General features: G+C 34.2%; 2 protein-coding genes and 1 pseudogene across 2 annotated transcripts in view; 2 read left to right on the forward strand and 1 right to left on the reverse strand.

Annotated features, from left to right (window-relative positions):
- The first annotated feature begins 307 nt into the window (after window positions 1–307).
- Window positions 308–5,034, forward strand: LOC107902229 (probable disease resistance protein At4g27220). The gene is made up of 4 exons (XM_016828444.2): window positions 308–913; window positions 1,065–2,127; window positions 2,502–3,021; window positions 4,806–5,034. The coding sequence occupies exons 1-4, from the start codon at window positions 308–310 to the stop codon at window positions 5,032–5,034; spliced, it is 2,418 nt and encodes an 805-aa protein (XP_016683933.2).
- A 318-nt stretch (window positions 5,035–5,352) lies between these two features.
- LOC121216874 (probable protein phosphatase 2C 39) lies at window positions 5,353–6,534 on the reverse strand (annotated as a pseudogene).
- Window positions 6,535–15,312: 8,778 nt separating this feature from the next.
- Window positions 15,313–26,546, forward strand: part of LOC107902228 (disease resistance protein At4g27190) — a 29,475-nt gene continuing 18,241 nt past the window's right edge. Inside the window, exon 1 of the mRNA XM_016828443.2 lies at window positions 15,313–15,792. Coding sequence (XP_016683932.1) covers window positions 15,313–15,792 — 480 coding nt within the window. The remainder of the gene's footprint in view (window positions 15,793–26,546) is intronic.

A 26,546-nucleotide genomic window follows, 5' to 3' on the forward strand; every position in this document is an offset into this window, starting at 1 on the left:
TAAAATATCCAATTCATTCACAGATTTTCATTCTCTGCTACTGTTATATATGATTGCATTGCAGGGACATAGCAATGGAGTACGTAGAGCCTGTTGTCGGCATTGCAAATTGTCTTGGAACTCCTGTTTGTAAATATTTGCAATATCACAGAAAGCTGAACGATTATGTGAGAAACTTCAAGAGGATCAGATATGAATTGAATTGCAAAATGGAAGATATAGAGCTGCAATTGAAAGCAGAGCTTCTTCGTCCTCTGGGAAGATATCGAAGAAGGGAGTTGAAATTTGGTTGAAAGCTGTGAAAGAGATGATTAGGGAAGCACAAGCTGTTGAAAACAAAGTCAGTAACGGGAGATATCTCTGTCGTGCTTGCAACGGGAAGCTGGTTGATGAAAAGACTCGAGAAATGAAGGAATTTCTTGATAACGCTCTTAAAGCCTCTGAACGTCTTGCCATGGATGGTCCAAGTGCTGGGTTGCCACTGGAAACATCAGAACTAGTTGGAGAGGAAGCTGTCAGAAAAGAGATTTGGGCATGTTTGATGCAGGAGGAGGTAAGCAAGATTGGGGCTTGGGGGATGGGCGGCGTGGGTAAATCGACCATCATGAAGCACATCCACAATGATCTTTTGAAAGAACAACGATTTGAAAGGGTGGTTTGGGTTGCTATATCAAAGGAGTTCAATATTGTGAAGTTACAAAATGATATTGCAAGTGCATTGAATGGAAAGATGCCCGAAGAAGCAAACAAGGTCAGACGAGCAGCAATCTTGTCCGAAAAGCTGAAGAGAGCAGGAAAACATGTTCTAATCCTAGATGATGTGTGGAGTGAAGTCTCGTTGGAAGAAATTGGGATCCCTAAGCCAAGTAGCAGCAATGGGTACAAGTTGGTGTTGACAACCCGTGTGGAGCAAGTTTGTAAGTCTATGGGCTGTAAGGTGATAAAAGTGAAGCCCCTTTCAAAAGAAGAGGCATTGATACTATTCTTGAGTGAAGTTGGACCTAACATAGTGCAAAATCAAACTTTAATGCCAACTTTGAAGCTTGTTGTCAAGGAATGTGCAGGTCTGCCTCTTACAAATTGTTGTCATAGCTGGTACATTGAGAGGAGAAGATGACCCTCTTATTTGGAAAAACACACTCAGGGAATTGAAAGAGAGAATAGGGAAAGTGAAAGAAGGGGAAGATAAAGTGATCGAGAGTTTGAAAGTTAGCTTCAATCACTTAAAAGACGAGAAAATGAAGCATTGTTTCATACATTGCGCATTATATCCTGAAGATTTTCAAATTGGGAAGGATGGGCTAATTGAGTGCTGGATTGAAGAGGGATTCATAGATGATATGAGTACAAGACAAGAAATGAAAGATAAGGGCCATGTTATTTTGAAGAAATTAGAAGATAATTGCTTGCTGGAAAATGTCTCGAGTGAAACAGTAAAAATGCATGATGCAGTGAGAGACATGGCATTGTCGATCACAAGAATGAATCCTCGATATATGATACAAGCAGGTTCGCAATTAGAAGAGTTACCAGAAAAGGAGCAATGGAGTCCGGATATTGAGAAAGTGTCACTTATGTATAACTCCATATCAGAAATTTCCATAGATGTGTTGCCCACAAAATGTCAACTGCTCACAACCTTGTTATTGCAGCATAACCCTATAAAGAAGATCCCATATTCTTTCTTCACAAACATGCCCTGTCTTAGTGTTCTCAATTTGTCCTCTACGAAGATCAAAAGTTTACCAAATTCCATCTCTGAACTAAAGAACCTCACAACATTGTTGCTTTGTTGCTGTGTAGAATTAAGAGATCTGCCATGTCTTTCGATGCTTCAAGAATTGAATAAGTTGGATCTTTATGGGACTAACATTGAGGAAGTCCCTGAAGGAATGGATATGCTGATAAAGCTAAGCTATCTTGATCTTACAGTGTTCACTCTGAAAGAGATACCCGCTGGACTTTTACCAAAACTCGTTCACCTTCAGCACTTGAGTTTTGCTGGGAACAATGAAAAAACAAGTCTAAAAGCAGAGGAGATGGAACCATTGAAGAAGTTGGAGCGCTTTACTGGGTGTTTCGAAGACACAAGTGAATTCAATAAGTTCATCTCTTCAATGCAACAAAGTAAGAAAAGTCTCATCAAGTACCATTTACGGGTGGCTCATATTTTATTCCTATGTGGAGGACTCCTAAAAGAGATAAAACAATAGTAATTGGAGGAGTGGACAATTGGGAAGGTGAGTTAATTATGCACCCAATTGAAATTCAAGAGTTGCATATTATTGAGTGCGACTATGTGAGAAGCCTAGTCGATGACAATTCTTCCTTCAAAAATGCGATTGACTTGAGGGTTTGTAGGATTTGGGGGTGTGAAGGGATAGAGTGTGTTGTTTCCCTGTCCTTTTTTGCCTCTTCTTCCGCTCATCCATTTCAGAGCCTCGAGATGTTGGATCTTGAACATCTGCCAAAGTTTAGTGCCCTTATTATGAATGATACAGGAATTGGTTCAGCAACATCAACAGTGGCTCCGTCTGCCAGCTTTTCCCATCTTAAGGAAATTAAGATAATGAACTGCTCAAGTATGAAGACGTTGCTTCCACATTGGTTGCTTCCAAACCTCCAAAACCTGGAAGAAATTTGGGTGTCACACTGTGATGAGTTAGAAGAAATATTGGGAGCAGCAACATCAGAAGTTGAAGAAAAAGGGAGTGATGCATTAATCAAATTCCATCATCCCAAATTGAGAAAGTTGGACTTGTGGGTATTACCAAATTTGAAGAGCATTTGCAGCAAAAGTGGAGTGATGGTTTGCGATTCTCTCCAACTTATCCAAGTTCTAGACTATTATAAACTGAAGAGAATTTCTCTATTTGTTCCCCTTGTTGGCAATGGGCAGCCATTTGCATATGCTCCACCTTCTCTTATCATCAGGTCAATCACAGAATGGTGGGAATCGTTGGAGTGGGATGACCATCCAAACTTTAAAAATGTTCTTCAACCCCTTTGGAAGGATAAGAGGTGTGAACTATTTATGGTTTAGTTTATTTTTTTAGTTTGATAAATCTAATTTCTCCAACTCGAATTTACTTTAAATTATAGAACTTGTAGTAAAATTATATTTTAGTTTATAAAATAGGGTATGTAATCAATAAATTATTTTTATGCTATCAGTCATTACTATTATATCATATTTACATACAGTTATCTATTTTATATATTTGAATTTGATGACCCAAATATTAAAATTATATATTTAGACATCAATACTAATGATTAGCCACCCAATAGTTACTAAGATGACATGGCATTGCTAATCACTTGTCAATAACTTGTGAAATTGCCATGTCATCTTATACGTTACATAGCATTTTATTATTTTTAAATTAAAAAAAAGATAAACTATAATTTTAACCATTAATTTTTCAAGAAGTTATATTTTAGTTATCAAACTTTGAAATTCAAATTTTAGCTTAGCAGTTTTTTAGGTTTCTCAACTTTTCATATTCAAGTACCTTTGAGGCCCTCGGTGAACCATTCAATGGTTCTTCTTGGAGGTAAAACATATCTCCAAAAATTGATAGTTGGGTCTTTCCGTTAACCGTTCTACGACTTTCCACGAATGTGAGACATATCTCTAAAAATTAATAGTCGAGGCCCTTCATGAACCATCCAGCGGCTCTCCATAAAGGTGATGCATAACACCAAAAATCGACAATCAAGCCTCCCATAAACTGTTTAGTCACTCTCCATGAAGATGAGGCATATCTCCAAAAAACGACAGTGAGATGTATATATCTCTAAAAATATAACTCTAGACCGTTCAATCAACAATTATACAACTCGTGATAATATGCATTATAAATTCCTCGATTTTTGGGCTAATAGATACACTACTCACCAAATCACAAAGTGAAATTTATACAAGTCAGCTACGAATAAAAACACTATCGCTAACACATTGTTAAAATAGATAAAAGGCATGAATTTCAATAATCTCATAAGTCATTGTACATTCTCAAGTCAATGACTACCATCCATCAAACTACAAAGTGAATTTCATATAAGCCAGACGAAAGCACTATCCATCAATATACCAATAAAAAAAATTAAGTCAAGACTTGGATTCAGTTCAGTAGTGCAATCCACGGTGTGATTCATAAAGGTATTTATCCACAGTAAAGGCACCCTTCCAGCAATGGTTCATTTTCATTTCACTAAAGATCATTTATCGAATGGTAGCTCGCTTTATTACAATTCTAAATATTTGTAAATTACCACAATTTTTATAAGAAAAAAAAAAGCAAATAGTTCTCGTCCAGGACGCATGTAAGATCATTTATCGAACGGTAGCTCGCTTTATTATATTAGCATAGTCTTAAATAGTTTCTATTGCCTCCGAAATTAGTTTGATTTCAAACGATTGCTTTACCTTCAACGTTAGCATAATTTAAATGCTAATGAACAATTACAATACGCCAACACAATTCTAAATATTTGTAAATTATCACAATTTTTATATGAAAAATACAAGCAAATTGACCTCGTCCACAACACATGTAAGATCTGATTTTACCTCAGATTTTTGAAAAACAGAGAATGATTTAAACTAAATGAAAAAAAAAACCTGGAGATAATGATTTTTTGTATTTAAGATGAGAGGAAGTAATTAGCCGATAACTTAAAAACACTAATAGTTAATTAAGAATTTAGGTATAGGTATAGGTAGTTGACTGTTAGGATTTGTTAAATTAATGTTCTCTTACATCTGTTTCTTTTTGGATTAAATCCTGAACTGCATAAAGCAAAAACGTGAGACAAATTAATGTTAGCTTGTGCTCCTTCAACTTTTTCGACTTCCATCTTACTCTGATTTCAACATTTCATTACCACTCTCCATTATTTATATCTCCTTCTCCTGCAATGGAAGCTGCAGGTTTCAGAGCTGCCATAAATAAGGATTTCATAGCTCAAGAACTAGACAATGACAGGGAAGATGACCAAGAAGAAGAAGGGGTTGCTATGAGAAGGTAGGGTTCAGTGATGGCTTGTCACAGCTTATGCTACCAATCTTAAGAACCAAAACATCAACTTACTATACTATGATGAAGGATTTTATAAAAACGTCAGGTATCAGAATTAAAATTCAATTATCCAAGGGAACCTAAGGGATAACATCTGAAGGAAATTCAGATTGTTCAAGAACAAATTTGAAATTTAATGGCAGATTAGGTATCCAATCAGCTGAACCGCTAAAGCGATTGAAAGCTTGGTAGAATATTATGTTCCAATGCTACAAATTCAACTTTAGTTTCCTTCATTATAGTTTTCCTATGTATAGAAAGCTTAGGATACCACACAAAATATGCATAACATTCTATCCAACATAAGAAAGGTACAAAAAAGAGTTCGTTATCATACGGAAACAGGTGAAGTTGCCACACTTACAGATCACTAAAATTTTACAACAATGATGGAAATGTCATCCTTGCTCTTTCTCTTTACAGCTTCCTCAGTTAGGTGCTTTGCAGCAGATCGAGCATCCTTAATGCCTTTGATAGCATCGACAGCTTCTTGGTTTGACATTACCTGGAATTTAAGGAACGGACCATTAAATCTCAGGTTAATGTGATTGGATAGGGCTTACCTTCCATAAACCATCACTAGCCAATATTATGAGGTCAGTATCATCGTCGATTGTTTCAATGCTCACATCTGGCTCCGAAGTAAGATGTTTCCTTAAACTCTTGTCACCAAATGCTCTCGCCACCACAAGCTGGCCGTCAACACGTGCGACATCCCCTGAAACAAAAACAATATATATCAGGAAAAGCTGGTGTAACCTTGAGCGTCATCCCCAAAAGATCAGGCACCCATTACCTGGAAAGTTCGAAACAAAACCACCTCTATTTTCAATGCTCTCCTTTCAGAAGCGGGCTCATGATCAACTGAAAGCTGCTTAGGCACACCGTTCTTAGAAATCACAGCCCGGGAATCGCCAACATTTGCTATTACCAGCTTCTGGCAGTTGATCAATATTGCTGTCACTGCCCCAAATCAATGGCTTGTTCCAATATATTTGTATCCGTTAAACGATACGCTTTCCTAATCGCATTCTCTGGTTCCGACCAAAAGTCGGGCTGCTCGCATAAAAAGAAACAGAGGGGCTTAGTTAAAACTACAAGCAAAACACAGTCAATGCATAGGAAAAAGATACCGTAAGATCCAGCTTATTATAGTTTACCTCATTCAAGATATAGTTAAACAAGTTCGCCTTCAAATAACCGGGAATTACATGGCTCAAATGGCCATCGAATATGGCAAATAAACCGAGCTCACTGCCATTGACTTGCTTAAACTCCGGGAAAACATAGTCCCCCATTGGATGATTCGCTTTCCCCTTCACTAAATGATAACCATGCGTTATATTCTTCGACATCTTACTCTTCCCTTTTCCAGATTCAGCATTATTAGAAGGGTTTAAGCCAACTTTTTCTTGAACTTTCTCCTGCAGTGAATCAATATAAACAGCTCAATAAGCAGTAAATTTACACAACGTTTCCTAGAAATCGCCATTGATGAAGAAAAACATGCCATCACCCGTAAAGCATTGTGGTGGAAATGGGTTAATTCCTTTCCAAAATGCAGTTAATTGATTCAAAACTTTTTAACAATTTCATTTTCTTGGGAAATTATTGAGGTCAAATCATCCAAAAACATCCAATTCTTCCCACAAACTAGTTCTTGGAAACAATTTACTCCAATTTTCAAATTTCCAAGAAAAAACAATCATAATCAAACCCCATATATAATAAATCCAAAATCAATCACTTTAAGATGCTGCAAATGGGTGCAAATGGGTTATTTCAAAGAAAAATCATAACCCATTTTTTCAGGATTTTGCTTTGCTCAGTTGGATTTAGTAATTATTACTTAAAACTACAAGATTTTGGGTTTTACAAATTAAGTAATGGTTTTCAAATTTTAGTACTCTAAAATTTTCACTCCAAAATAAAGTAATCACTTAAAGTGTTTTTTTATAACAAAATAAATAGTTTTAATGATTGTTTTCTTAAAAATTGAAAAGTGATTTGTCAGAATTAATATTATCAAAACACACAATTTCAATTTTATTTTTTAGGTTTTTAAACAAGTCAATATAATTCTTCTAGATTCAACCATAATAAACCAGGTTTGTGGCGTTACAATTTTTTTCCTTAATTCATATATATATTATCAATTTTTCTTTGATTTTATATAAAAAATTAAAATCATTTATATAATAGAAAAATGTATATAAAAATCTAGAAAAATAAAATCTTGAATATGTTGTTGAAGAACTAAAATGTATGAGCAATAAAGAAAAGTATCATTCAATAGAATCCAATAACAAATTAGAAACAAAACAAAATAAAGAAAGTTTAGTTTCATGCTCTTGAAGAACATCTAGGACTGGTATTACATAGTGCAAAATCAAACTTTAATGCCAATTTTGAGGCTCGTTGTTGAAGAATGTGTGGGTCTACCTCTTACAGTTGTCGTCATAGCTGGTACATTGAGAGGAGAAGATGACCCTCTTATTTGGAAAAATACACTAAGGGAATTGAAAGAGAGAATAGGGAAAGTGCAAGAAGGGGAAGATAAAGTGATCGAGAGTTTGAAAGTTAGCTTCAATCACTTAAAAGACGAGAAAATGAAGCATTGTTTCTTACATTGCGCATTATATCCCGAAGATTTTGGAATTGAAAAGCATGGGCTAATTTGTTGGAACAATGGCAGCAGCAAACATCAAAACAAAGTTGCAACTCAGTGTTTGCAAGACTGAAGCAAGAAGAATCGAGGCAAAGCAAAGCAAAAATTTGGTAAAAAAAAATCAAAATACTCAGCAATGTTGTGACTGAACATACATCATTTTTCATTCAACTTGAAATATATAAAAGAGTTACATTGTACATTGACAGTTACCTAATGTATTTAACTGCCCCAACTAATACAAACCTAATCACTAGCCAAAAAAATAATCAAACATAGCTGACCAGTCAGCCATTACATCAAAAGATCTTGTCACTAACTTAAGTTTAACTAGTATTACAAACAAACTAAAGTTGAACTGAACCAAATTACATCAAAACAAAGCAGCAAAGTTGGTTGCTTCATTCGGTTCAAAAACCATTCGTGCGCACCAAGCAAAATGAGCTGAGCTCGATAGCTGCTGGTCTCGACAGTAGCAAGCTTTTGGCTCCATGTTGCATTGCAGTCCAGCTTTCAACACTCCTCCTTGGACTGTATGCAACACATTCCAATTGCACTTCTCAAAGATTCAAATCGAGCAGCCCCTAAGGGCTTGGTCATTATGTTAGCCAATTGTGCTCCTGAGCTGCAATGCATAAGGCTGACTTCCTTTGCTTGTTCAGCCTCTCTAACAAAATGCAATTTGATCTTAAAATGCTTAGTCTTGCCATGGAACACAGGGTTCTTGGCTATTGCAACTGCAGACTGATTGTCCACCCAGATTTCAGTTGCTTCATCTTGAGTTTCATTAAGGTTATAAAGCAGCTTTCTTAGCCAAATGGCCTGATTAACTGCTCCTGCTGCAGCAATGTACTCTGCTTCAGCTGTGGACTGAGCAACAGTTTGTTGCTTCTTAGAACTCCAGCAAAACATGCCCGATCCAATTGTGAAGAAGTATCCAGAGGTACTCTTCATGTCATCGAGAGATCCTGCCCAGTCGCTGTCAGAGTAGCCTTCTAGTTTCAGTTGGTTCTGACTTTCAAACATTACACCAAAACTAGCAGTGCCCTTGATGTATCTAAGGATCCTCTTTGCTGCCTTCAAATGTGCCTCATTGCAACAATGCATAAATCTCGATAACAGGCTGACACCAAACATGATATCTGGCCTGGTTGCTGTTAGATACAACAGACAACCAACTAGGCTTCGATAGTGCCTCTCATCAACCCTCTGCTGATCACCACTGCTAGTCAGCTTTTCTCCTTGAGCCACAGGTGTGCTGGCTGCTTTACAGTTATGCATGCAAAATTTGTCTAGGATCTTCAAAGCAAATGAGTGTTGGCTGATGAAGATACCTCGATCAGATTGGTGCACTTCCATGCCAAGGAAGTAAGTCATGATCCCCAAATCTGTCATCTCAAACACTTGCTGCATTTGGACCTTGAACTGATCAATGAGCTCGATTTTGCTCCCTGTCACAAGCAAATCATCCACATACAAGGAGACTATCAGCAAGGTTTCATGTTCTGACTTTTTAACATATAGAGTAGGCTCACTAAGACTCTTTACAAATCCAAGTTTGGTCAGGTAGGCATCAACTCTGTCATACCAGGCCCTTGGTGCCTGTTTCAGGCCATAGAGGGCCTTTCTCAACTTATACACTTTGTCTTCATGTCCAACAACTTCAAAACCTTCAAGTTGCTCGATGAAGATCTCCTCCTTGAGAAAACCATTCAGGAATGCTGATTTGACATCCAATTGGTGAACTCTCCACTGCTTCTGAGCTGCTAAAGCAAACAGCAGCTTAATTGTATCCAGTCTTGCCACTGGAGCAAAAGTTTCTAGGTAGTCAACACCATACTGCTGACTGTAGCCCTTCACCACAAGCCTGGCCTTGTGCTTGTTCAGTGAGCCATCAGCATTGTACTTGGCCCGATACACCCATTTAACTCCTATGACCCTCTTGTGTTCTGGTCTGCTCACCAACTCCCAAGTCTGATTTTTGTTGATCATTTCCAACTCAGCTTCCATAGATTTCATCCAGCTTCTGTTTTTAGCAGCCTCTTCAAAGTCTGAGGGCTCAATCACAGCAACATTGCACCTCTGATAAACATCAACCAAAGTTCTGGTGCCCCTCACTGGTATATCATTGACAGCATCATTACTTGGTCTTTCTTCTGCAGGTTCAGCAACCAAGTTTAACTGGTCCAATTCAGACAAGTCAGCCACAACACCATTCCAATTCCACACCTTTTCCTCATCAAACTTTACATCCCTGCTGACTAAAACCTTCTTTGCTGTAGGATCATACACTCTATAGCCCTTCTTGTTGCTGCTGTAGCCAACAAAGATTCCTGGAGTTGCTCTGCTCTCAAGCTTGGTCCTTTTCTCTACTGGAATAAGTGCATAACATACACAGCCAAACACTTTTAAGTGTGTTACCACAGGTTTGACTCCATGCCAAGCCTCAAAAGGAGTCTTATCCTTGACTGCTCTAGTTGGCAGTCTGTTGAGCAGATACACTGAGGTGTTGACTGCCTCAGCCCAAAACTGACTTGGAAGCTTGCCTTGAAACAAGAGGCACCTGGCCATGTTCAGTACAGTCCTATTCTTTCTCTCACAGACTCCATTCTGTTGAGGAGTATAGACTGTTGTGAGCTGATGGTGAATCCCAGCACTGTCACAAAGCTTCTGAAATCTCTCAGACACATATTCAGATCCATTATCAGTCCTCAAGGCTCTAATTTTACAGCCTGACTGATTTTCAGCATAAGCCTTGAATTTGCAGAAGGCTTCAAACACTTCTGACTTTTGCTTCAAGAAGTAGACCCAGCACAACCTTGTTAAATCATCTATAAACAAGGCAAAGTACCTGTTCTCACTGATTGAAGGTGTTCTCATAGGGCCACAAACATCAGAGTGCACCAATTCGAGCTTGTCTTGAGCTCTCCAAGCACTGTCAGCAGGAAAAGGTAGTCTAGCCTGCTTACCAAGCTGACAAACCTCACAAACATTCCCACTAGCTTCAATTTTGAAATGTCATCAACCAGATTCAGCCTATGTAACAGATCGATGGATCTAAAATTTGCATGGCCTAGTCTCCTATGCCACAAGTCAGTGCTTTCAACAAGGCTGGTGTATGCCTTTCTTTCTATTTGGCTAACATCCAGCATGAAGCACCTATCAGTCATAGAGACTGTGACTAACTCCAGACCATTCATGTCTTGAACAATACAGCAACCATCCTTAAAAACCAATGTATAGCCCTTTTCAACTAATTGGCCTACACTAAGCAAATTCTGGTCTAAATCAGGTACAAAAAACACATCTGAGATCAGCTTGTACCTGAACCAGTGCTAATCAACACACTGCCCTTGCCTTTAGCCTCAATCAGCCTACCATCTCCAATTTTAATCCTCGAGTGGAAGCTTCTGTCTAGGCTTTTGAACAGCTTCTCATCTGCTGCCATATGGTGTGAGCAGCCACTGTCTAGTAGCCAATCATTGCTGGCCTTGGTTGTGCCAACAAAACAAGTTGCTGTGAACACTTGCTCCTCCTGAGCTTGAATGTCCTCAGCAGGTCTAGCTTGTTGCAGAGTAGCCTCCCTTGGTTTGCCCTTGCACACCTTCTCCACATGGCCAAACTGTTTGCATTTTCTACACTGAATATCTGGCCTAAACCAGCAATACTTTTCTGAATGTGTTGTCTTCTTGCAATGAACACATGGTGGGAACACCCTTTTTGCTTCATCTCTTCCTGACTTGACCCTTCTATTGTGCCAAGGCTTCTTGCCTTTTGCACTCACACTCGAGCCTTCACTGGCTTTAGCCTGGAAAGCAGCTTCAGGATTCTCCTCCTGCCTATTTGCCCTCTTTTGCTCAAGTGCATATAGGGAATTTATCAGCTCAGACAATGAAATGGCTGATAAGTCCCTCGAGTCCTCAAGTGAAGAGATTTTAGACTCAAATTTCTCAGGGAGAGTTGTAATAACCTTTTCAACAACTCTGCTCTCTGTGAAGTCCACTCCCAGGAGCCTAATGCTGTTGACAATGGCCATTATCCTGTCTGAGTACTGCTTGATGGTCTCAGACTCCTTCATCCTCAAATTTTCAAAGTCTCTCCTGAGGTTGATTACTTGCTGTTGCCTTGTCTTATCAGTCCCCATGAACTCCTCCTTCAGCTTCTCCCAAGCCTGCTTAGGTGAGTCACAGGCCATGATGCGAGTAAATATCACATCAGAGACTCCATTTTGCAAGCAGGCCATAGCCTTATGCTTCTTGGCTCGCTCCTCAGTATGTTGCCTCATCTGTGCAATGGTGGGATAGGCTCTCAATGGAGGTGGTTCAGCATCATTCTCGATCACACTCCAAAGATCATGTGCCTGGAGATAAGTCTTCATTTTAACTATCCAAATGTGATAGTTTTCTCCAGTGAACACTGGTGGAGGTGGTGGAGTGAAACTCATTCTGCTAAACTGATTTTAAATGCTTCAATCTTACCAAATTTTGAACTTGTTGTTGGTTTTGATTCGAACACAACAGATTGCATACAAAGGCCCCTTAAAGACTCGGGCTCATGATACCATTTGTTGGAACAATGGCAGCAGCAAACATCAAAACAAAGTTGCAACTCAGTGTTTGCAAGACTGAAGCAAGAAGAATCGAGGCCAAGCAAAGCAAAAATTTGGTAAAAAAAAAATCAAAATACTCAGCAATGTTGTGACTGAACATACATCATTTTTCATTCAACTTGAAATATATAAAAGAGTTACATTGTACATTGACAGTTACCTAATGTATTTAACTGCCCCAACTAATACAAACCTAATCACTAGCCAAAAAATAATCAAACATAGCTGACCAATCAGCCATTACATCAAAAGATCTTGTCACTAACTTAAGTTTAACTAGTATTACAAACAAACTAAAGTTGAACTGAACCAAATTACATCAAAACAAAGCAGCAAAGTTGGTTGCTTCATTCGGTTCAAAAACCATTTGTGCGCACCAAGCAAAATGAGCTGAGCTCGATAGCTGCTGGTCTCGACAGTAGCAAGCTTTTGGCTCCATGTTGCATTGCAGTCCAGCTTTCAACATAATTGATAGCTGGATTGAAGAGGGATTCATAGATGACATGAGTACAAGACAAGAAACGAAAGATAAGGGCCATCTTGAGTGTAACAGTGAAAATTCATGATGCAGTGAGAGACATGGCATTGTCGATAACAAGAATGAATCCTCGATATATGATACAAGCAGGTTCGCAATTAGAAGAGTTACCAGAAAAAGAGCAATGGAGTCCGGATATTGAGAAAGTGTCACTTATGTATAACTCCATATCAGAAATTTCCATAGATGTGCTGCCCACAAAATGTCAACTGCTCACAACCTTGTTATTGCAGGAGAACCCTATAAAGAAGATCTCAAGTTCTTTCTTCACAAACATGCCTTGTCTTAGTGTTCTCAATTTGTCCTCTACGAAGATCAAAAGTTTACCAAATTCCATCTCTGAACTAAAGAACCTCACAACATTGTTGCTTTGTGGTTGTGAAGAATTAAGAGATCTGCCATGTCTTTCGATGCTTCAAGAAATGAAGAAGTTGGACCTTTCTGGGACTAAAATTGAGGAAGTCCCTGAAGGAATGGATATGCTGATAAAGCTAAGATATCTTGATCTTAGAGTGCGCACTCTGAAAGAGATACCCGCTGGAGTTTTACCAAAACTCGTTCACCTTCAGCACTAGGGTTTTCATGAGAACAATGAAAAAACAAGTCTAAAAGCAGAGGAGATGGAACCATTGAAGAAGTTGGAGTACTTAACCAGACATTTCGAAGACATCAGTGGATTCAATAAGTTCATCTCCTCAATGCAACAAAGTAAGAAAAATCTCATCAAGTACTTTTTACAGGTGGGCTCATATAATGTGTGTATTGGAAGGGAGAAAACAGTAACAATTGGAGGAGTCCAGAATTGGGAAGGTGAGTTAATTATGCACCCAATTGAAATTCGAGATTTGACTATTACAAGGTGCGACTATTTCAGAAACTTAGTCGATGATGATTCTTCCTTCAAAAATGCGATTGACTTGAGGGTTTGTAGGATTTGGGGGTGTGAAGGGATAGAGTGTGTTGTTTCCCTGTCCTCTTTTGCCTCTTCTTCCGCTCATCTATTTCAGAGCCTCGAGGTGTTGTATCTTCGTGATCTGCCAAAGCTGAGTGCCCTTATTATGAATGATGCAGGAATTGGTTCAGGAACAACATCAACATTGGCTCCGTCTGCCACCTTTTCCCATCTCAAGGAAATTATGATAGTGAACTGCTCAAGTATGAAGACGCTGCTTCCACATTGGTTGCTTCCAAACCTCCAAAACCTGGAAGAAATAGATGTGGATGCTTGTAGTCAGCTAGTAGAAATATTGGGAGCAGCAACATCAGAAGTTGAAGAAAAAGGGAGTGATGCATTAATCAAATTCCATCTTCCTAAACTGAGAGTGCTGTCATTCTGGGAATTACCAAATTTGAAGAGCATATGCAGCAAAAGTGGAGTGATGGTTTGTGATTCTCTCCAACTTATCCAAGTTGCTGGAGACTATTATAAACTGAAGAGAATTCCTCCATTTGTTCCTCTTGTTGGCAATGGGCAGCCATTTGCATATGCTCCACCTTCTCTTACCATCTTCTCAAGCACAGCATGGTGGGAATCGTTGGAGTGGGATGACCATCCAAACTTTAAAAATGTTCTTTGCTTCAACCCCCGTTGAGGATAAGAGGTATGAACCATTTATGGTTTAGTTTATTTTTTTTTATTTTGATAAATCTAATTTCTCCATATTAATAAAATTTGAAGTATATTTGTGAAGATGTTGAAGAGAAAGATAAAAGGGTTGGTGGGAAATAAGTAGGGGAGAGGATAGTGCAAAAGAGAGGAGAAAAGGAATAATGGAAGGAAGAGGTTAAGAGCATGGAGACTGAGAGGCAAAGGTAAATAAGAAATCAAACTGCCTCCACTTTTTAAGCATTTTCCCTCTCTTGCCATTCCTTCTATTCTCTTATATATTCTTCTCTAGTATATAATATATATATACTTCCCAAAATAACCTTCTAAATATTTATTATTAAAATATTTATATTAATCAAAATGACTTAAGGTGAGACAAAACTATGATCATAGTTTTATTTCCAATAAAAGTTAGGAAAGTATTGTAAAAAGACATAATATTTTTAATTTCCATGTAAAATTTCTGGAAACATTAAGATTTAAAAATAATAATATAGTTAGAAATTAATACCAAGATAGCTACCCAGAAGCAATATAATGTTGAAATCCCAAACTGTTGAACATTTTACCTCTTAATATTCTATTGCACACTTGAATCCAGCATTTTCTATACATTGAGAGGTTAATTCTGGATATACAAATTTCATCATGTTTCTGTCTGCCACCCATCCATGGCTCCATCTAATAAACGCCATTGCTTCAAACTTGCATTCATGCTTACACTGACATATCAAAAAGCCAATACATTCACAGATTTTCATTATCTGCTACTGTTATATATGATTGCGTTGCATGGACATAGCAATGGAGTACGTAGAGCCTGTTCTTGGCATTGCAAATTGTCTCGGAACCCCGGCTTATAAATACTTGCTGTATCACAGAAAGCTCAATGATTATGTGAGAAACTTCAAGAGGACGAGAGATGAGTTGAATTGCAAAATGGAAGATATAGAGTTGCAATTGAAAGCAGAGCTTCTTCGTCCTCTGGGGAAGATACCGAAGAAGGGAGTTGAAAATTGGTTGAAAGCTGTGAAAGAGATGATTAGGGAAGCACAAGTTGTTGAAAACAAAGTCGGTAACGGGAGATATCTCTGTCGTGCTTGCAACGGGAAGCTGGTTAATGAAAAGACTCGAGAAATGAAGGAATTTCTTGATAACGCTCCTAATGCCTCTGAAGGTCTTACCATGGATGGTCCAATTGCTGGGTTGCTACTGCCAACATCAGAACTAGATGGAGAAGAAGCTGTCAGAAATGAGATTTGGGCATGTTTGATGCAGGAGGAGGTGAGGAAGATTGGGGTTTGGGGGATGGGCATAAAAAATTATTAAAATAGATCATTGCTAATTCTCTCTTTTCTTAATCGGTAAGTTTCTCTCTTCAAATCCTTTTATTTCTTTATTGAATCCATCGCATATCATTTGCAAACCCATTTCTGTACAGTTTGTTTGTTCAATTTTTCTTTTTCCAGTTTTTTTCTTGATTTAGATGGAAGATTCTTTTTGTAGCATTTGAAGAGTTTCTAAAAATTTTAGGGTTTTCCTAAATCTAACTTTCTTGACACCACGTGCACGTATAAATTCCTTTCGTGGAGATTATTTATCATGTTTGTGTGTTTCGTCTTTTGAGGTTGAGCTATTTTTATTTTCAAAAATAAATATTTATTTTCTTTTGCATTTATTTCTAAGATCACCATAAATTGTTTAGGGTTGTCGATTTTGGGGATTTTATGGATAAATTTTTTTTCATATCAGATGCTCCAACTTTGTGCTTATGAGTGATCTTCAAACCTAGGTTAATGCTGCTCTGACGAATGAAGATACTTGCATGGATGGATTCTTAAGCAGGGCTATGAATGGGTATGCAAAGATGATGGTGAGGAAACGAATTATTAAGATTACACAATTGACGAGCAATGTTTTGGCTCTCACCAATGACTATTCTTCATCTCAGATCCTTCATTGATTTTCTTGAGAAAATTTTGATGGCAAGGAAAGCATTGTGTTTCATGGATTTATGTTCAGTATGGGATTTTACGATTTTCGAACAGGACTTAAGTTTTTAAGGTATTGTAGATTGTGTTCTCAATTCTATGTTTGTGGTTCTTGAGTTTTGCAATTGTATCAGTTTGAATATGAAATTTGTGTTAGTGTATGTTTAGGGTTTTTTTATTGTTCTTTTAATAATTTTAAAACCATTTACTAACGTGGTAAGTAAGAGAAAATAATGTTATGTTAGTATCTAAATTTATTTGGACCGTCATGTCAGAGGTTAATGTTGACCGTTAAACAACTAACGGTCACATCAGCCTCTATGTTAAAAACGAACCAATTTGTTAGAAATTTAAATTTTACACTATAAAATTAATTTTTAAAATTAACTATTCAATTTGTAATTGATTTTATTAAATTAAAATATTCACTAATGTTTAAAAATATTCTCCATGTTAATTAAAAAAATATTTAAGAATTCAGTTAAATGGTAATCAATTTATATTAAAATATCAGCTTTATTAGTTGTATTATTTCATTAATGTTCTTATAATATTATTTCATTTTTATTTATAGACACCAACTTTAAAATTAGAAGAGAATTAATTTACGAGAAGACATGATTCATACTGTAAATGATAAATAAGATATTATAAATTAATATGATTAAAATTTAAATAATACACAAAGAGTAGCAAAATAAATTGAAAACATTTGATATGGTCTAAATGAACTATATAATAAAAGGATTATATATTTTGAAATGGTGATTTGAGAGACAACTATATAATAAAAGGATTATATATTTTGTCTTTTATAAATAATTTGTGATCAAAGATGACTCACATATGTTTTCCAAAGTTGTGGTAAATATATATATATATTCCTATCAAGCAAGTTGACAGCTGAAGGGTGCAAATTTGACTTTGCTAAATTCTCTAGCATCAAAGAGGCAAGATATGCTGCAAACAAGACATAAACCAATATCAACATGGTGATTCCAAAATTCAGAAGACACTAAACCCCTACTTTTGTATGATAGATGAAATATGATGTACAAATTTACAGTCATGGAATTAGGTGCACTGAAGATAATTCAGTGTTAAAATCAAAGAAATTTATCATTATTTTTGTTAATTGTAAAATTGTGCATAAACTGGAAAAAATGTTTCATTGCCATTACAAGAATTTCTTTAAAGTTAATAGTTTGAGAGATAATTTTAAGTAAGAATTGGAAGGCATTGTTATAAAGAGAATCTGAAGAAAGTAATTTCGTTTTGAGTTTCAAGTGAAAGGAATGAAAGAAAGGTTGCTTAAATAAATACGGGATTGGATATCGAGCTGTTTTGAATAGTTGGAGCGAAGGACACATGGACCATATGGAATTCAAGTCTACTAAAGTAATGCTAATCAGGTTCCTCTTTAGAAATGACAACTTTTCAAAACATTATCAATCTACCTTGAAAGGTGGCATCAGTGAAAGAATCAATCATGAAATATTAAAATTATACTAAAATTACTACAAAGATTTATTTCCCTATAAATAAACATTTTCTTATTCTTCCTTAAAAATTATTAACATGATTTTATCTTAATATACATGTGTTTATATATATTTACGTCCCAAAATAGCCTTCTAAAATATTTATTTTAAAAAATAATTTATATAATACATATAACAATTAATTATAAACTTATTTTGATATGATGTCAAAATTAAATATTATAACGGTCCTTTACCACATTCAACACTAACTTTTATTTTATAATTTTTGTTTAAAAAATAAACTTTAAATTTTATATATATATAAAAAAGCATGCATAGGCTTCAAATTTTAAGTTAAAAATATGGGATAATAGTTTACTATAGACCCATCCATGGGCCCTCGACCAGAGTCGGGTCTATATAGATAAAGTTTTTTATAATTCGGGTCAGCCCAACTCAAATTTAATTTAAATAATAAAAAATATTTTAAAATTTAAATTTAATTATAAAAACATACTTTTATTTTTTTTGAACATTGAAATGAGCTTTTTAAGTAGATCGAGTTGGGTCGAAAACGGGCCCCTTTTACAAAAATCGATTGGCTTCTTTATAGCCGAATCTTTACAACCCAAATAATATTTTTTTCAATTTTTTCTCTATTTCCCCCCCTTTTTTGCTTGATGTTCGTGGTTTACTTGTTGCAGGTACATGGAAACAGCATGGGGGTTGCTACGACGTGGGGCGTGCACGGCGCTGGGGGTTGCTGTGACGTGGGGTGTGCACGACGCTGGGAGAGAAGGGGTTTCTAGAATTAGGCTAACTGGGCTAGGCTAGATTTGAGTTTGGGTTATTGGTTGGGTCAATTTTAAGTGGGCTGAGGCGATTTGGGTATTACAAACGCCACTAAAAATTAAAGTTCTAATAAAAAACGGCGCCGTTTTATTAAGCTTTAATGCATAGTTCTGGCGTTTTTTGTAAAAACGCCACTAAAAATTGATTTACTTAAGTCAAACGGTTACGTTTTAAAAAAATAATTCTAATCTTTTTAAGTAATATTTATAAGAATTATATAAAATTATAAATTTTAGGTTTTTTTTTGTTTTTTGTTTATTTCATTTCTTATAATTTGGTCATATATTTCCTAAATAAATAGTTATACATAAATATATATCCATCCATATATATATCAATACTTTTTTTAACTTATTTATTAATTCTATTTAAACTAATATTTAAATATATCAAATCGCTTAGATTAAATTTTTATATTATAATTTTAAAAAATAATTAATCTAAACCCAAAACCCTGATCCGACCCTTGAATTCCTAAACCCTAAACTATTAACCTTTAACCCCTAACCCCTAAACTTTAAATCTCAAACCCTAAGTCCATACCCCCTAATCCTTAAAATAGTAAGCCCATCCAAAAAATCCCTAAATCTTTAATAATCATAAATTAGTTAAAATCGATTAAACATTAATTAATAGTTAAAAATTTTGTATAAAGTAGCAATAAACAATATTATCTTTATAATATTTATTTTTTCATATAAAGTTTGAAATTTATAATATTTTATTTTATTGATAAATGAATAAATTTCTCTAATTAAGTAATTTATTATATTCTTTGTCAAATAGATAAATGAAAACAACAAGGAGTAACAAGTATATGGGATTTTTTTTATTGAAGTGATAAAAATAGGAATGATAGCGAGTCAGGTATATGCATATTTTTGAATGATTTCAATTTAAATTCACAAATTTATTTAAGTATTTAAATGTTATTCATGAATAATTTGAGTATTACTATTCAAATTCAAATTTAAATTAAATAATATTATCCATCGAATATTTCAATCCTAAAAAAAACCTAAATTTAAATTTTTAATTTTTTTGTGGATATTTTCAAGTCCACAAAAACCTGAATTTGAATATGGTAAAATTATTTTAATATATATAATCACAATTGTAAGAATTTAGTAACTACTAGATTTATATATTTGAAATTACATTTGTTATCTGAATAAGAAATGCAGATTTAAATAATGGATATTCAAGGTATCTTATACCCACATCCACTTCGAATTCATATAGCATATAGCAATTTTAAAATCTGAATCTAACTATTATTCCAACCTAAAAAAAAAAGTCTTAGATCATCTGAATTCGTAATCTGAATTTTCATCTTTAACTAAAATATTCTTTATTCCATTAACATATGTAAGTGTCCACCGAGCTTTGTTCTTTATTGTAATATTTATTGATTTTTTTCTATTTCTTCAAGGATTATTTTTTTATCGTGCTTTTAATGTGGTGTTTTATTAATTTTTTTAGATTTTGTTGGTTAATAATTTTTATTTATGTTGAAAAATAATGAAAAAATAGTTGATATATATTGTTCGGAACCAAGATAACTTGGTTGAAGAAATGAAAGTGGGAGTGAAAGTGCATTATGAAGAAGCGTACTATCTTTTACAAATTTATTATCTCTTTTACAATTATATACACAAACCAAATCATATACCGAAACTAAAAACCCTAAACAAATTTATTATTATCTCTTTTACAATTGTACAACCCAATTTTGCCCAAAACCGGGCCCATTACAAAACTCAAACAGACCAGCCCAAACCCGAACAACCCAGCAAACTCGGAGCCCAATAGCTCAGGCCCAACATCCTAAAAAAGTTGCTTAGGGTTTCAAAAAGTCTGAAACCCTAGCGCCGCATCTAGGGTCTTTGACCCCTAGATTTCAGCCGCCGCCGCCATCGCCTTGCACCGCCACTGTCCCATCGTCCCACTTGCGCCGTCACCTGCAAGGAAGAAAACAAAGAAAGCCACAGCAACCAAAGAGAGAGAAATAATAGAATATAAAATACATGTAATTTTTGGGCTATAAAAAGCTAGTGATTATCATTGTAAGGGGTTCGGATTCCCCTCTTTTACAAATATTTTCAAAAATCAAAAGCAAACAAAGCGATTGAAGGTGATTTTCGCCTTTCACTTCTCTGTTTTTCTTACACTTTTCATAAAAATATCATTATTTTTCGATTTATTTCTTTAAAAAACAAAAAAGGAGTAAAAAATACCTTTTAGCGCCGCGCCGGAGGAAGAGGAGACGGACGGTTACTCCTCGTTTTGTGGGGTTAGGCTCGCCTTTTACAAGATTCGGTGTTGGATCCGTGTTTAGGAGGCCTTCGGCATCAAAAAGGAACCGAAAAGGTTCCATTTTGTACCTCCGGCCACCGCCTGCGGTGAGGATACGACGGAGGTACGCCGGAGCGTTTGATCGGATCCAAGCCGGAGCCTTGAGAGGAGGAGGGGAGCTCTGTTGTTTTTTTAAAGATGGGGGGGTTGAAATGAGTTTTTAGAAAATTTTTGGGCATAAATAGCCCTTTTAAAACGACGCCGTTTTGCCCTTAGGGGTCAGGTGACAAAACAACGCCGTTTTGGCCTTGACCCGCGCGGTGACCCGACCCAGGGGGAGGATCCGCGTGTTTTCTTTAAAGGGTATAATTGCGCGCGCAGTCCTTCGACTCTGCAGCGCGTTTCAATCAAGCCCCTTTTCGCTATTTTCTTTTATTTTCAATCTAGCCCTATAATTTTATTTTTGTTTCAATTTAGTCCAATGCAACGCCGCGTTTTTAGAACTCCGTCTATTTACTATTTTGGTCCCTCTCTGTTTGGCGCGAGTTACAATTTAATCCTTATTTGTTTTTTTATTTCGATTTCGCCCAGTACTTTCGTTTTTATTTCGATTAAGTCCATATTTAGCAATTTTATTATTATTATTATTATTATTATTGTTATTAGTATATTTATTAATATTATTGTCATTATTGTTATGTTTTTTTATTTCTATTTTCTTATGAAAGTTTTAGATATATATGTTTTATTATATTATTTTTATTATATAATTGTTTATATATATGCGTATATATATATCTTCTTTTTTTAACTTATTTAATACAAATACTCATTTTTATATACATATCTATCTTACAATCTATATATATGCATGTATTTTTATTATCTTAATATATACGTACATGTTTTAGGATATATATATATATACAAGTGTACATTTATCCCTTTGTTAGTATTCATGTACATATTTATGTATTTATATATTTCCCTAATATATACTATATTTTATATAATATGTTATGTATGTCCTATATACGTTCTAATTTTCATATATATATGTTTAATAATCTTATATATGCATATTTTTAATTTTCACAAATACATGCTTACATATTCTTATATGCACATACGTATATTTTTATGCTTTATAATTCTAATACACACACATACACATACACATATATATATATACTATAATGTTATCCATTACTATTGTTTCATTTGGTGTTAATTAATTTATTTATCTACATGCTTATTATTATTATTTGCTTAGGTGCTTTAATTTTTATTTGTTCATTTACTTTTATTTATTGATTTCTTTTTATTATATGTTTGCCATCTTATTTATTTATCAAAAAAAACGGAAAATTCAAAAATAAAAACAACACTCGGTATTTGGGATCTTCGAGAGAATCGAGCCCTAACGTATTGGGTTTTGATTTTCTTTGTTGAATCTAAATAATCGAGATTACCTTTTTTATAAAAAAGACATAAACGAAAACTCTTTACCGAGAATTCAATACGTCGTGTCCTAATGCATTGGACATGATACATCGATTTCTCGAGACGAGGATTTTTCAAAATAATTGCAATATTCAATGTTTAATATTTGAAGAAATTGTACCCTAACGTATTGGGTTGCAATTTTTTCATATGACTTAAACAATTAAACACTCTTTTAAACTTTTCTATGCGAGTTTAGACTTGCTCATTTCTGAAAAGGTAAGATATCGTACCCTAACGTATTGGGTATGACATTTTCTCTTTCTGAAACGAAAAAGTCCTAATAAGCAGCTCGATTTTTATAAATTTTATTTCAAAATAAGGATTGTATTTTTAAATTTCTTTAAAGTTCTCAGTTTTTCGACATTAAGACATTAACTAATCAACTAGGTACCAATTTTTGGGCGCTACGAGGGTGCTAATCCTTCCTCGTACGTAACCGACTCCCGGACCCATTTTCTGAATTTCGTGGACCAAACTCGTTGTTTTTAATAAAATTAAATTGTTTATTAAAAACAACCATTTTTCAAGGTGACCCGATCACACCTCATCAAAAAGATCGGTGGCGACTCCCATTTTTTTTCGTTTTTGTCAAAACCCAAGTTGACCCCGTTTTCATCCCAAAAAATGGTGTCAACAACAGTTATATAAGAACATATTTAAAATATAAATTAAAAAACTAATTAATCTAAACCCAATACCCTAACCCGACCCCTAAACCCTAGCTAAACCCTAAATCCCTAACTCCCAACTCCCAACATCTAACCCCGGCACTAACCCCTAAACATTAAATCTCAGCCCTTAAACCATAATCCCTAAATCCATATATATATATATACTCCTGATCAATTATAATAACCTTAAAATAGTAATCCCTAAACCAACCTAAAATATTAAATTAATAATTATATACCCTAAACCTAAAACCCTAAATCAACAATAGTGATACTTAATTCAATATTTTAAATTTAAATTAATACTATCTCTTTTATGATTATATAAGAATTTTTTTAATATATAAATTAAAAAATAATTAGGAATCATGTAACCAAAAAACTTTAAAATTATTTTAAATAATAGTCTTTTAATTTTTCCATGTGTTTTATTTCAAATTAATTCTACGTGTTCTTTTTTTCTGAAGATTTTAAATATTCAATTAGAAATAAGTTGAATTTTATTTAATTAATATAAATAATTAACCAATTAAGGTAGAATGTTTTTTGCGGCGCTTTCACAAAAACGTCGCTAAAAACACGAGCATTAGCGGCACTTTTTCAAATTGACCCTTATTTTATATAAAATTATAAAAAAAAACTCAAAATCATTTATAAAATAGAAAAATGTATATAAAATTCTAGAAAAATAAAATATTGAATATGTTGTTGAAGAACAAAATTGTATAAGAAATAAAGAAAAATATCATTCAATAGAATCCAATAACAAACTTGGCAAATAACAAAATAAAAAAGTTAGATCATTACATACTTCCTCAACGTGTCTCGAAACCAAATTAGTAGTATTATCTAGTTGAGTTTCATGCTCTTGAAGAACATTTAGAACCGGTATTACAGAGGCTTATGAAATCGACCCGGAAGTCATTTTTTTTTAGTCAAAAGATTACAAAATATACCACAAAATTTTTTTTCAAACTCAATTCAAGATTTAATTATATTTAAATTATTTTCCATAACCCAAATTGTAAAAACAAATTATGTTTCTTCTTCCATGGTCGAGTTGGGCTTGGACAAGGTTTTTATGTCTTGAGCCGTTACAACTTGAATTCAATTTAAATAATAAAATTTATTTTTAAAATTCAAATTTAATTAAAAATATAAAAATATTTTTTAATATTTTATTATTTTCTAAACTCGCAAATAGACTTTTTGGATTGACCAAGCTAGGCTAAAAATGGGTTAGGCTTGAAAAAATATTAGATTATTTATAAGAGTATATCAAGGAGTCTAATAATTACAATTTTTTTGGAAGGTCTTAATAACACTAGAAATCTTATCACACGCGTATGCATGTGGAAATCACGTATTTATAACATAGACTATGTTTAAAAATAACATACAATGAATACTGAAAAGTATAATTTGGAACTAATTAATAATAACACGTGAAATATGTATGATATTAAAATAAAATTAGATTAAATTGAGAGTAAAACAAAATCTAAACACAAAAACACATCATATTAAGAATACTAAATAAATACAAATGTTTATCATTGTTTTTTTCTTCAATCTCGAGTTGGTGATGCTAAATCAATAACATTATTTACATACACAAATATATAAAAACCTAGAACACAAATGTTTATCTGTTATAAAGCATGTATGACATGGACATTTCTGACATTTGTTAATTCTGCATGTGCATTAGGGTGAGATTTGTGTTTATGGAGGAAGTGTGGGAGTTTAATTCATTTGCCATATTTAGTGGCTCAACCACACGTATTTCTGCATTTGGCGATGAATCACCTAATGATCTGGCAGTTAGACTGCGAATATTTTGAAAAGTTTCATATTGCAACTAAGTGGTGTGTAGGGTTTGATAGGTATTTAATACCCTATATGGTGCGTAGGAATGGTCGAAGATGGTGTGTAACGAATTGGATTAAGATTGTAATCTACACATGATATGTTCTGATTCTGTTTCTGTATATATGATATATGTCTAATTGACTTCCGAAAGCATGTTTGAAAATTATATCCAATATTTTTACTCTTATAAGTTACACATTTAGTTTGTAAGCTCACTCTCAATTTCTCTTATTCTTAGGTAATCCTTAGACTTAGGTGGGTCGGTGCAACTGGAGTTCGATTAATTATCTACTTGTTATATTTGTTATTTTAATATGGTTTATTCTGTTTTGGTTTTGGACTGTTTTTAAGTTTAGGTTTAGTTTTGTTTTATTTATTTATTTAAACATTTTTGGTTGGTTTAAATTTGATCTACAAAATGTTAAATTATATAGCAACAAATCGTGTTTTCAAAATCGGATTCAACTAAGAATTTTCGCTGCAAACGTAAGTGTTTTATGAGTAAACAATCAACAAATTTATCGAAATGGTTAAGAAGGATATTTTCCTCAAATAAACTCAAATTTTACTTAATAAGAGGTAGCATTGTTTTATAAGTCGACAGATTCTGGGTTTTTAAATAAATTGTAGTAATATCTCCAGATTTGGCCATAACGTCTAGGCTAGGTTTGGGGTGTTACAGAGCCTATAAGCTCACCCAATGTTTCTAACTTCTCAATTAATCAACATATTTAGGACCAAACGACGTGCAAGAGATCAGATTGAGTTCTCAATTATTTAAATATGATGGTTCATGTTTTTAAATTATTCTGGACATTCTGATTTTTTTTTGGGGGGGGGGTTGTAAATCTTTTTTTGGATTTTGCTTTGCTTAGTTGGATTTAGTAATTATTACTTAAAACTACAAGATTTTGTGTTTTACAAATTAAGTCATGGTTTTCAAATTTTAGTACTCTAAAATTTCCACTACAAAATAAAGTAATCACTTAAATGTTTTTCTATAACAAAATAAATAGTTTTAATGATTGTTTTCTTAAAAACTGAAAAGCGATTTTCCAGAATTAATATTGTCAAAGCACACAATTTTAAATTTATTTTCTGGGTTTTTAAACAAGTTAATGTAATTCCTCCAGATTCGACCATAACGTATAAACCAAGTTTGTGGTGTTACAATTTTTGTCCTCAATTTATATATATTTTTATCAATCTGACCCTGATTTTATATAAAAAAAATTAAAATCATTTATAAAATAGAAAATGTGTATAAAATTCTAGAAAAATAAAATCTTGAATATGTTGTTGAAGAATTAAAATGTATGAGAAATAAAGAAAAGTATCATTCAATAGAATCCAATAACAAATTAGAA

The sequence above is a fragment of the Gossypium hirsutum genome, chromosome D05, assembly GCF_007990345.1.
Source record: "Gossypium hirsutum isolate 1008001.06 chromosome D05, Gossypium_hirsutum_v2.1, whole genome shotgun sequence".
Taxonomy (NCBI): Eukaryota; Viridiplantae; Streptophyta; class Magnoliopsida; order Malvales; family Malvaceae; genus Gossypium; species Gossypium hirsutum.